Source organism: Oncorhynchus mykiss, chromosome 10 (genome assembly GCF_057628025.1).
Source record: "Oncorhynchus mykiss isolate SJ-2025 chromosome 10, ASM5762802v1, whole genome shotgun sequence".
Lineage (NCBI taxonomy): Eukaryota > Metazoa > Chordata > Actinopteri > Salmoniformes > Salmonidae > Oncorhynchus > Oncorhynchus mykiss.
In genome coordinates, this window is record NC_143031.1 from 5,843,788 (window position 1) to 5,856,539 (window position 12,752).

The following is a 12,752-nucleotide window of genomic DNA, read 5'->3' on the forward strand; positions in this document are numbered from 1 at the left end:
ATCTGGAACCTCTCATTACGGATGTTGTAAATCTGGAACCGCTCGTTACGGATGTTGTAAATCTGGAACCGCTAGTTACGGATGTTGTAAATCTGGAACCGCTCGTTACGGATGTTGTAAATCTGGAACCTCTCATTACGGATGTTGTAAATCTGGAACCTCTCATTACGGATGTTGTAAATCTGGAACCTCTCATTACGGATGTTGTAAATCTGGAACCGCTCGTTACGGATGTTGTAAATCTGGAACCGCTAGTTACGGATGTTGTAAATCTGGAACCGCTAGTTACGGATGTTGTAAATCTGGAACCGCTAGTTACGGATGTTGTAAATCTGGAACCGCTAGTTGCGGATGTTGTAAATCTGGAACCGCTAGTTACGGATGTTGTAAATCTGGAACCTCTCATTACGGATGTTGTAAATCTGGAACCGCTCGTTACGGATGTTGTAAATCTGGAACCGCTAGTTACGGATGTTGTAAATCTGGAACCGCTCGTTACGGATGTTGTAAATCTGGAACCTCTCATTACGGATGTTGTAAATCTGGAACCTCTCATTACGGATGTTGTAAATCTGGAACCTCTCATTACGGATGTTGTAAATCTGGAACCGCTCGTTACGGATGTTGTAAATCTGGAACCGCTAGTTACGGATGTTGTAAATCTGGAACCGCTAGTTACGGATGTTGTAAATCTGGAACCGCTAGTTACGGATGTTGTAAATCTGGAACCGCTAGTTGCGGATGTTGTAAATCTGGAACCTCTCGTTACGGATGTTGTAAGTCTGGAACCGCTCGTTACGGATGTTGTAAATCTGGAACCGCTATTTAAGGATGTTGTAAATCTGGAACCGCTCATTACGGATGTTGGAAATCTGGAACCGCTCGTTACGGATGTTGGCTAGACGGAAGCCACTATTCAGTATAAGGCACATGACAGCCCGCTTTGGGTTTGCCAAAAGGCACAAAAAGACTCTCAGACCATGAGAAACAAGCTTCTCTGGTCTGATTGAACTATTTGGCCTGATTGCCAAACGTCACTTCTGGAGGAAACCTGGCACCTTCCCTACAGTGGAGCATGGTGGTGGCAGCATCATGCTGTGGGGATGTGTTTCAGCGGCAGGGACTGGGAGACTAGACTACACCTGCATTGCTTGCTGTTTGGGGTTTTAGGCTGGGTTTCTGTAAAGCACTTTGAGATATCAGCTGATGTATGAAGGGCTATATAAATACATTTGATTTGATTTGATTCAGGCCAAAGAGTTGGTTTCATCAGACCAGAGAATCTTGTTTCTCATGGTTGGAGTCCTTTAGGTACCTCTTGGCAAACTCCAAGCGGGCTGTTGTGCCTTTTACCGAGGAGTGGCTTCCGTCTGACCACTCGACCATAAAATGCCTGATTGGTGGAATGCTGCAGAGATGTTTGTCCTTCTGGAAGTTTGTGTTCTTGGGGACCTTCAAAGCTGCAGAAAATGTTGATGGTTGTCCTTCCTTCAACCTCATGGCTCGGTATTTGCTCCGACATGCACTGTCAACTGTGGGACCTTTTTATATAGACAGACATGTGCCTTTCCAAATCATGTCCAAACAATGTAATTTACCACAGGTGGACTACAATCAAGTTGTAGAAACATCTCAAGGATGATCAATGGAAACAGGAGTAGAGATATGAATGATGGATTTTTTTCCCCCGTATACAGTGGGGCAAAGAAGTATTTAGTCAGCTACCAATTGTGCAAGTTCTCCCACTTAAAAAGATGAGAGATGCCTGTAATTTTCATCATAGGTAATATCCAACTATGACAGACAAAATGAGAAAAAAAAATCCAGAAAATCACATTGTAGGATTTTTAATTAATTTATTTGCAAATTATGGTGGAAAATAAGGTCACCTACAAATAAGCAAGATTTCTGGCTCTCACAGACCTGTAACTTCTTCTTTAAGAGGCTCCTCTGTCCTCCACTCGTTACCTGTATTAATGGCACCTGTTTGAACTTGTTATCAGTGTACCTATGATGAAAATTACAGGCCTCTCATCTTTTTAAGTGGGAGAACTTGCACAATTGGTGGCTGACTAAATACTTTTTTTGCCCCACCGTATAAAAAAAAATGACTATAGCGTCTATTAAGTGCCAAATAAAGTCACAGTTGTATCTTAAATCAGCCATAAATCCCCTTGTGACAGAGGGAATGGAAGCGGTGTGGTGTGCAACAAGGAGGGAATGGAAGCGGTGTGGTGTGCAACAAGGAGGGAATGGAAGCGGTGTGGTGTGCAACAAGGAGGGAATGGAAGCGGTGTGGTGTGCAACAAGGAGGGAATGGAAGCGGTGTGGTGTGCAACAAGGAGGGAATGGAAGCGGTGTGGTGTGCAACAAGGAGGGAATGGAAGCGGTGTGGTGTGCAACAAGGAGGGAATGGAAGCGGTGTGGTGTGCAACAAGGAGGGAATGGAAGCTTCACAAAGAAAATGTGTTCTTGTTCAAACCTTTCTAGACTGTCTAATGGGTTTGGCGTGTTCAAGCTCGACCCACTCAGTTTTCCACCACAAAATACCAGAAAATGGCAAAAAAAAAACACACGAAAAAAGAGTAGAACCAACTTACCTGCTGGTTTATTTCTTTATTTATCCGTTTATTTTACCAGGTAAGTTGACTGAGAACACGTTCTCATTTACAGCAACGACCTGGGGAATAGTTACAGGGGAGAGGAGGGGGAATGAATGAGCCAACTGTAAACTGGGGATGATTAGGTGACCATGATGGTTTGAGGGACAGCTTGGGAATTTAGCCAGGACACCGGGGTTAACTACTCTCACTGATTGTACTATTAGATGTTTAATGTTTCTTTTGGAAGAAAAAAACTATGAAAAAGGAATAGTTTCATCATATTTAAAACGAGAGTTTGGTTCACCTTAAGGGACAGACGTAAACGAATCACTAATCACATAAAATAAATAATAATCTTCAGATTATTGTCAAAACAACAATATAACTAGGACTTTACAAATGATGGTGAAAACATGGAGAAATGTTGTGGCTAAGTGGGATAAAAAAAAAATCTTCCTAGAAGTGACACAGGGTTCAAAACCGCTGAATTTTGGCACTTTAGCAAGTCTTTATTTATATTTATTGAATTGTCCATGAGCTATATATATATATATATATATATATATATATATATATATATATATATATATATATATATATATTAAAAGGGCACATCAGTTAATATAACAGGCTTTTTAAAATTCAATATCGATCCATCATTTCTTCTCAAATTATCAAAAAAAGGCAGGTTATGAGCTACGCAAATCCATAACAAAAAAAACTATACAAACTCAAACTTGAATAGATCTTTGACAACTCAAGACCTGTCCTACGCAAGGACTACAGACAACAAATCCAGCCGCGTGTTGCCTTCCTCTCAGACGAGCTATGCCTACTATGCTCGCTTCGAGGCAGACGATACCGAGCCATCCAGAAAGACGGTTGCCGCTCCGGACGTCCAGGTGCTGTTGCTCTCTGAGAGGAAACTGGAGGAAAACTCTCAGAAGAGTGATTACTCAACAAAAAAACAAAAACGCTGGCCCAGATGGCATCCCTGGCCGCGTCCTCAGAATGTGCGCTGACCAGCTGGGGGGTGCTTCGAGGAGATCACCATCGTCCTCCCCCCCCCCCACCCCCCCAAAAAAATCAAGGTAACATGCCAAAATGATTATCGCCCTGTCACACTTGTCCCGGTCATCATGAAGTGCTTCGAGAGGCTGGTCATGGCCCACATCAAGGCCAGCATGCCAGGCACACCGGACCCACTCGCTAGCCTACCGTTCCAACCGATCTACGGAAGATGCCGTTTCCATCGCTATTCACACGGCCGCAACACATCTGGACAAGAGGAACACCTATGTGAGAATGCTGTTCATTGACTACAGTTCATCATTCAACACTATTGTTTCCCCTCCAAGCTCGTCACCAAGTTCAGAGCCCTGGGTCTGGACACTACCCTCTGGAACTGGGTCCTGCACTTCCTGACGAGCACACCTGTGAGGATTGGTAACAAAACACCTCTACACTGACTCTTAACACAGAAGTCCCCCAGGGGTGTGTCTTCATCCCTCTGCTGCACTCCCTTAGGGGCCCCCCAGGGGTGTGTCCTCACCCCTCTGCTGTACTCCCTTAGGGGCCCCCCAGGGGTGTGTCCTCAGCCCTCTGCTGTACTCACTGTTCACCCACGACTGTGTAGCATTGCACGACACCAACTCTATCATCAAATTTGCTAAAGACACCAGTCAGTTGTAGGCCTGATAACCAATAACGATGAGTCAACCTATAGGGAGGAGGTCCCCACTTGTCCAAATGTTCCTTGTTTTACTGTCCTTGTGAGGACTTCTGGTCCCCACAAGGATAGTAAAACCAAACACACACGCAGGCTACACAATTGCTGCTACCAGACCCTTATGTACTATTGCTAATACTGCACAATTTAAACACTCGGCCGCCCCAAACCACTTTTCTCTGATACTTGTGTAAATATGGTTCTTGCTGTATTATACTTATGCTAAAATGTTTATTCTACTCGACTGGGAAATGTACATTATGTTTGTATTCTTGTGTATTATTGTTGTTGCATTGTAGAGAAGGAACCAGCAAGTAAACATTTGGTTGGACGGTGTTTACCATGATTATCCTTGAAAACACTTGTAATGGCTGATGTATTTGGTGCTGTTCTTCTTCTCTTGTAAACACATCAGCCAGACAGCAGGACTCTGGTCCTGTTTACGCTGATTAGGCTGTTTGTTTAGCAGCCTAGATATACAAAACAAAGACTGGCAATCTTTTGTGTTTTAAAAATAATAATAATTCTACCTGCCGTTTAGTTTAGTCACCTGTGATTCAGCCTAGACGTACTTTATACAGAGAACTACCTGATAACATCTGATGAATAATTAAATTCATAAAATCGCCACTGGACAATTTACATTGACCCCCCCCCCCCCCCCCCCCTCCCTTTTCTACACTGCTGCTACTCGCTGTGTGTTTGTTACCTGTGAATAGTCACGTCGTCCCCACCTATATGTACAGATTACATCAACTAGACTGTACCCCTGCACACTGACTCTGTACCGGTACCCCCTGTATATAGCCTCCACACTGACTCTGTACCGGTGCCTCCTGTATATAGCCTCCACATTGACTCTGTACCGTAATACCCTGTGTATAGCCTCCACATTGACTCGGTACCAGTGCTCCCCTGTATATAGCCTCCACATTGACTCTGTACCGGTGCCTCCTGTATATAGCCTCCACACTGACTCTGTAGCGGTGCCTCCTGTATATAGCCTCCACATTGACTCTGTACCGTAATACCCTGTATATAGCCTCCACATTGACTCTGTACCGGTACCCCCTGTATATAGCCTCCACATTGACTCTGTACCGGTGCCTCCTGTATATAGCCTCCACATTGACTCTGTACCGGTGCCTCCTGTATATAGCCTCCACATTGACTCTATACCGTAACACCCTGTATATAGCCTCGTTATTGCTATTCTCATTGTGTTACTTTTTATTTTAGTCTACTTGGTAAATATTGTCAGTAAAGCATTTCACAGTAAAGTCAACACAGAGAGAGAGACACAGAGAGAGAGACAGAGAGAAAGAAAGAGAGAGAGAGAGAAAGAAAGAGAGAAAGAGAGAGAGAGAGAGAGAAAGAGAGAGAGAGAAAGAGAGAGACACAGAGAGAGAGACAGAGAGAGAGAGACAGAGAGAGAGAGCGAGAGCGAGAGCGAGAGCGAGAGAGAGAGACAGAGAGAGAGAGAGACAGAGAGAGAGAGAGAGAGAGAGACACAGAGAGAGAGACAGAGAGAGAGAGAGAGAGAGTTGTATTCGTCGCATGTGACAAAGTTTTATTTGATGCAGAATAGCATAAACACAAATAACGAGCAAACATGGCTCAAGTAATACTACTGTACTGTAGCTTTAATATATTATTATATTAATATACAGAAATACAAAACCATAGAACTGAAATTCCCATTTAAAGACGCTGGACTATGCTTCTGTCTGAGTCTTTGTCATAAACCATGAAGTGCTGTGTCTGTTCTAGATTTAAGAGCAAGATAAGTTCTACCACCCATTCTATGTCTATATCTATGCTAGAATCATTCCCGGTCCCATCTGTTTCCTTATGAAAGCTAAGCTCACAGAGTGCCTGTTAGAATCACAGATAGATCAATGCATTAATTGTTTTTTGGTAGGCTGGAAGTGACATGTACCCCCACCTCCCTCCTGCTGCGACTGAAGAACACATCTGCATCCCAAATGGCACCATGATCTCTATAAAAGGAATATAGTCACCTTGGTCCAAAGTAGTGCACCATATAGGGAATAGAGTGCCAATGGGGATGCATCCCACATCTCCTGTTCTGAGTAACACTGATTCAGGAGGAGACCACTCAATAACCCATTCAATAAACAAGACTGTTCTCCAAGTAGCTGGACACACGCAAGACTTGGTTCTGGGTTTCGAGATTAAATGGGACATTCAGATTCACTGTGCTCTTTCAACTTTGGTTGACCAATCCGAATTTGTCCATTGTAGAAAAGCACGTGTCCAAACCAAGGGAGGCTGCTGAGGGGAGGACGGGCTCATAATAATGACCGGAACGGAGCGAATGGAATGGCATCAAACACCTGGAAACCATGGAAACCACACGTTTGAGGTATTTGATACCATTTCCCACTCCAGCCATTACCACGAGCCCGTCCTCCCCAATTAAGGTGACACCAACCCCCTGTGGTCCAAACCTCAGCCATATCTAAGGAGGGCGAGAGGATTAAATTTGATCGCGCTTTTGTCAGCTATGCAAATTTTAAAGGCAACTTTCCCGCCTTCGCGGAGACCCAATTCACGGTAAACACTGCATACGTCAGCTCAATCGGAAATTACCTTTATATGTCAAGCTTGCTATAACGCGAATCTACCTCTGATCGGATTGGATCCAGTCTTAAAATTATTAGTTTTCTTTCCCTGTACTCCCCTCATCTTCCTCCTTTTCTCTCTTTCATCAGTGCTCTCTGGGGTGTCTCCTATTTCACTCTTCCTCTTCCACCTTCTCTCCATCCTCCCCTCCTTTCTCAACGTGTGTAGGACCTCTGCCAGGTAAACTGTCCCTCCTCCCCTCCTCCCCCTCCATCATAGAGGTGTTCCTGTGTGTGTGACTGTGTGCTCGGTCTCTCTCTCTTCATCATGGACTCCCTCCTCTTCCTCCGGGGGGGGTAGCATGGTACCGCCCCTCTGCCCCCCCCTGCCCATGCCCGTACTCCCCCCCACCTCATCCCCTTCCTCTCCTCCCCCTTCAGAAATTCAGCCACCACCCTGAAGTACTCCAACACAGACACACTACTCCAGTTACCTCCCACCTCTCCCTCCCCCTGTCCTCCCTCCTCCAGTCCAAACCCACAGTGTCCGCCCGTCTCCGTCAGCGCCAGCAAGAAATAAGGGTTGTTTTGGAAAAGGGCGAGTGGCAGGGTGGAGGGGGGCGGCAGGAGGGGGTCGTCACGGCTACAGAGGCAGAGCACGGGAACCGCCACCTCGTCTGCGTCCCTCAGAGGTTCGTTCCTCTCCCAGTAACTCTCCCAGTCCCTGGCAGGACGACCCCGCTCCCCCAGCACCCAGGATGCCACCCCACTTACCCCTGATACCCCTGCTACCCCAGCTCCCCTAAGGGAGGGTGGGGGAGCAGTGGCCCCTCTGGCACCTGATCTGGCTCCAGAGGTGGAGGCTGGGGCCCCAGGGATGTGTGTGGAGGCCCCAGGGAGGAGGGGTCCTGTTGAGTGGTGTGGGGTGTGTTGGTGGGGTGCTGTGTCCCCTGCTCTGGTGGTTGGAACCCTGGGAGTGGAGGCAAGGGTGAGGGAGATGGTTTTGGCACCGGGCATGGCCTCCAGTTTGGTGTTGTGGGGTCCCGTCAGATGGGGGGTGTTCAGGGGGGGTACAGTAGCCCCTGGTTTGGTGGTTGGTGTCCCGCTGGCGGTTCTGGCCCCTGGGGTCGGTGTGTGACTGGTTGGGTGGTGGGGGATATTGGGTCGCAGTGCAGAGCAGAACAGGGTCTCTTCAAAGTCTCTGAGGGAGGAACAGTGGAGAGCCCTGTCTACATCTAACACCCCACGAAGGGCACTGGCATACCTGGGGAGGAAGAAGAAGTCAGAACATCATCTCTGATGCTTTAGCTCAGTTTACCAACCCCATCGTCACCATGGCCGGGATTCAATGCCAGGCATTGTTAGAGTGGCACACTATAATGGACTTTTCCAGGTAATTTACGGTTCAGCCGTCAACGTTTATCCTGAAGGTGATAATGTAGGGGGAAATGACATCAAAAAGGTACACTGTGTAATACTGGTCTGTGGGTTAACATAAACATCATAACGATAATCATCATCATCATCTCTCTCCTACCTGCTGAGCTGCAGTTTGCGTTGGATCAGCACTGCCCAGCGGTAGAGTGGCGGCAGGGGCGTGTCAAACCACAGTTGGCCCTGCAGGACAGGTGAGATGCAGGCTGCAGCCGTCAGGTAAGAGGAGGAGCCACACTCTCCCAAGTAGGACAGCAGCAGGCCCGAACCAGAACCCTCGCTCACCGCTACCAGCACAGAGGACGGGTGCCGGCTACGCACATATGCTACTGTCTGGAGGACACAAGGTTAAAGGTTGTTTAATATTGTTATAAAACCAGCTAGCTAGCTTACTGATATTGTAATAAAACCAGCTAGCTAGCTAGCTTACTGATATTGTTCTCAAACCAGCTAGCTAGCTAGCCTACTGATATTGTTATAAAACCAGCTAGCTAGTTAGCTTACTGATATTGTTAGAAAACCAGCTAGCTAACTTACTGATATTGTTATGAAACCGGCTAGCTAGCCTACTGATATTGTTAGAAAACCAGCTAGCTAACTTACTGATATTGCTACACTCACTAGGAGGGGTCTCACTAGGTGGGTTCTAGGACTTAGCTCAATGGTCTCACTAGGAGGGTTCTAGGACTAGCTCAATGGTATCACTAGGAGGGTTCTAGGACTAGCTCAATGGTCTCACTAGGAGGGTTCTAGGACTAGCTCAATGGTCTCGCTAGGAGGGTTCTAGGACTAGCTCAATGGTCTCACTAGGATGGGACCTAGGTGTGCATTTACAGTTTAAGTTGGAAGTTTACATACCCTTAGGTTGGTTTTCAACCACTCCACAAATTTCTTGTTAACAAACTATAGTTTTGGCAAGTCGGTTAGGACATCTACTTTGTGCATGACACAAGTCATTTTTCTAACAATTGTTTACAGACAGATTATTTCACTTATAATTCACTATATCACAATTCCAATGGGTCAGAAGTTTACATACACCAAATTGACTGTACCTTTAAACAGCTTGGAAAATTCCAGAAAATTATGTCATTGCTTTAGAAGCTTCTGATAGGATAATTAACATAATTTGAGTCAATTGGAGGTGTACCTGTTGATGTATTTCAAGGCCTACCTTCAAACTCAGTGCCTCTTTGCTTGACATCATGGGAAAATCAAAAGAAATCAACCAAGACCTCAAAAAAAGTTGTAGACCTCCGTAAATCTGGTTCATCCTTGGGAGCAATTTCCAAATGCCTGAAGGTACCACGTTCATCCGTACAAACAATAGTACGCAAGTATAAACACTATGGGACCACGCAGCCGTCATACCGCTCAGGAAGGAGACGCGTTCTGTCTCCTAGAGATGAACGTACTTTGGTGCGAAAAGTGCAATTCAATCCCAAAACAACAGCAAAGGACCTTTTGAAGATGCTGGAGGAAACAGGTACAAAAGTATCTATATCCACAGTAAAACAAGTCCTATATCGACATAACCTGAAAGGCCGCTCAGCAAGGAAAAAGCCACTGCTCCAAAACTGGCATAAAAAATGCCAGACTACAGTTTGCAACTGCACATGGGGACAAAGATCGTACTTTTTGGAGAAATGTTCTCTGGTCTGATGAAACAAAAATAGAACCGTTTGGCCATAATGACCATCATTATGTTTGGAGAAAAAGGGGGATGCTTGCAGGCCGAAGAACACCATCCCAACCATGAAGCACGGGTGTGGCAGCATCATGTTGTGGTGGTGCTTTGCTGCAGGAGGGACCTGTGCACTTCACAAATAGATGGCATCATGAGGAAGGAAAATGATGTGGATATATAGAAGCAACATCTCAAGACATCATTCAGGAAGTTGATACTTGGTTGCAAATGGATCTTCCAAATGGACAATGACCCCAAGCATACTTCCAAAGTTGTGTCAAGGTATTGGAGTGGCCATCACAAAGCCCTGATCTCAATCCCATAGAATGTTTTGGGGCAGAACTGAAAAAGCATGTGCGAGCAAGAAGGCCTACAAACCTGACTCAGTTACACCAGCTCTGTCTGGAGGAATGGGCTGAAATTCACCCAACTTATTGTGGGAAGCTTGAGGAAGGCTACCCAAAACGCACCCAAGTCAAACAATTTAAAGGCAATGCTACCAAATACTAATTGAGTGTATGTAAACTTCTGTCCCACTGGGAATGTGATGAAAGAAATAAAAGCGGAAATAAATCACTCTCTACTATAATACTGACATTTCACATTCTTAAAATAAAAGTGGTGATCCTAACGGACCTAAGACATATTAACTTGGATTAAATGTCAGGAATTGTGAAAAACTGAGTTTAAATGTATTTGGCTAAGGTGTACGTAAACCTTCCGACTTTAACTGTAAAGTCTGAGATGTCAGAGTACTGAGACCACGTTGTATGCATGCGTCCCATTCAGCATTTGTATGTTCAACATTATACACAATATCATTATTAGGTCAATTATAGACCATACAATTATTATAGTAATATTATTGTGTACCTGCATCAGGTCAACAGAGTCTCCATACTCAGTCAGCCGTGGCGTGGTGAGAGGGCACCCCCCCGTGCCCCTACGGTGAAACACGAGGGAATAGAAACCCTGACGAAGAGCCATTCTACACAGACCTCTCAGGTGGGGCGTCACTCCTCCCCAGTAGTGAGGGATGAGGAGGAGGATTGGGGGTGTGGAGGTGTGGCAGCCCAATGCCTTCCCCCCAGGATGGTGCTCCTTCCCTCTCTCCCGTCCCACCGCCTCTCCCCCACCTACGCCTACAGCCCAGTCCAGAGCCACTACCCCCCCGTCCTTCAGTAGAAGGTGATCTCGGTTAAAGTTGACCTCTTGTCCCTGGTCTCCTGCAGTCAGGCCCCCCAATAGCAAACTTGAGAGGGTCTGGAGGTGGGGGTCCCCCCTGGGCCATGGGGCCAGTCTGGGTCTGGCCAGGGAACAGCAGTGCTGGAGCAGGAACCGGGCCAGGGCTGTGGGCTTACAAGCTAGAGTGGGTCCTGAGGCTGGGGAGAGGGCTGGATGTGATCCCAAGCCAAGGCCCATTCCACTCTCCCTACCCCAGCTTTTCTCTGTTGACGGTCCTATGGCAAGGCCTGGGGATGATCCATGCTCCTGTTCCTGCGTTCCTCCCCTCTCCTTGCCCCAGCCTGGCTCTGTGTGAGGGTGGTGGATGGGGAGCTCCAGGACCCAGCACAGTGCCACCCACAGCCACCAGGCGGCAGCCCTCACCCCCAGCCTCGCCATTCGCTGTACCGGGGGCCAGCGGAGAGCCAGGTAGAGCAGGAACAGCAGCAGGGAGGGCAGGAGGTACAACACCCTGTCACACTCCCACTCACAGGAGGAGACGACATCCTGGTCAGTGGCCATTGTTACCATGTTTAGAACCAGGTCTAGAACTCTACAACGTCCAGGTCTAGAACTCTACAACGTCCAGGTCTAGAACTCTACAACGTCCAGGTCTAGAACTCTACAACGTCCAGGTCTAGAACTCCAGAATGTCCAGGTCTAGAACTCCAGAATGTCCAGGTCTAGAACTCCAGAATGTCCAGGTCTAGAACTCCAGAATGTCCAGGTCTAGAACTCTACAAGTTCAAGTTTTTCAGGTCAGCTAGAACCTCTTCCCATTCACAACATTTTCTCTCATTTGGTGGCTACTGAATGTGGCCCTGAGTAACAGATATGGATCGCCCAGAGAGCTAGTACAGCCAGGGTTGTATAGCAGGTATTTACATTGATCTAGTATAGCAGATCTTTACAGCAGTCCAGTGATATTGTATAATGTAGCAGGTCATTGCAGCAGTCCAGTGATCTTGTATAGCAGGTCTTTACAGCATTTCATTGATCTTGTATAATGTAGCAGGCCTTTGCAGCAGTCCAGTGATCTAGTATAGCAGGTCTTTACAGCAGTCCAGTGATCTAGTATACCAAGTCTTTACAGCAGTCCAGTGATCTAGTATAGCAGGTCTTTACAGCAGTCCAGTGATCTAGTATAGCAGGTCTTTACAGCAGTCCAGTGATTTAGTATAGCAGGTCTTTACAGCAGTCCATTGATCTAGTATACCAGGTCTTTGCAGCAGTGTTGGCTCCACTGTTTCTCCCTTTGTCCCCTGCTAATATAGCAGCCAGTTAGTGTTGCTCAACCTCTACGAGTGACAGAAAGAATAGACTGAGAGAAAAAAGGTGAGGGGGAGAGCACGTCACCTTACTCTCTCTCTCTCTCTCTCTCTCTCTCTCTTTTAGATACCAAATATACCTCTCACCCTCCGCTATCCCTCTTTCCCAACCCCATTAGTCCCTCCCTCCCTCTCTAAATCATTAGCAATCAGTGCTGGGCT

At 46.5% G+C, this 12,752-nt stretch overlaps 1 protein-coding gene across 1 annotated transcript; it reads right to left on the reverse strand.

Moving 5' to 3' along the window:
- Positions 1-5,887: 5,887 nt before the first annotated feature.
- LOC110491262 (protein ABHD15) lies at positions 5,888-12,641 on the reverse strand. Its single transcript, XM_021564603.3, has 3 exons — positions 10,912-12,641; positions 8,455-8,684; positions 5,888-8,181 (listed from the first exon to the last, which is right to left on the reverse strand). The coding sequence occupies exons 1-3, from the start codon at positions 11,791-11,793 to the stop codon at positions 7,134-7,136; spliced, it is 2,160 nt and encodes a 719-aa protein (XP_021420278.3). The 5' UTR covers positions 11,794-12,641; the 3' UTR covers positions 5,888-7,133.
- Between the last annotated feature and the right edge of the window lie 111 nt (positions 12,642-12,752).

Coding starts and splice junctions, on each gene's coding strand:
- LOC110491262 (XM_021564603.3), bottom strand. CDS start 11,793: ATGGTAACAATGGCCACTGACCAGGATGTCGTCTCCTCCTGTGAGTGG. Junction 8,685..10,911: donor ACTCTGTTGACCTGATGCAG/GTACACAATAAT, acceptor TGTGTCCTCCAG/ACAGTAGCATATGTGCGTAG. Junction 8,182..8,454: donor CGCAAACTGCAGCTCAGCAG/GTAGGAGAGAGA, acceptor CTTCCTCCCCAG/GTATGCCAGTGCCCTTCGTG.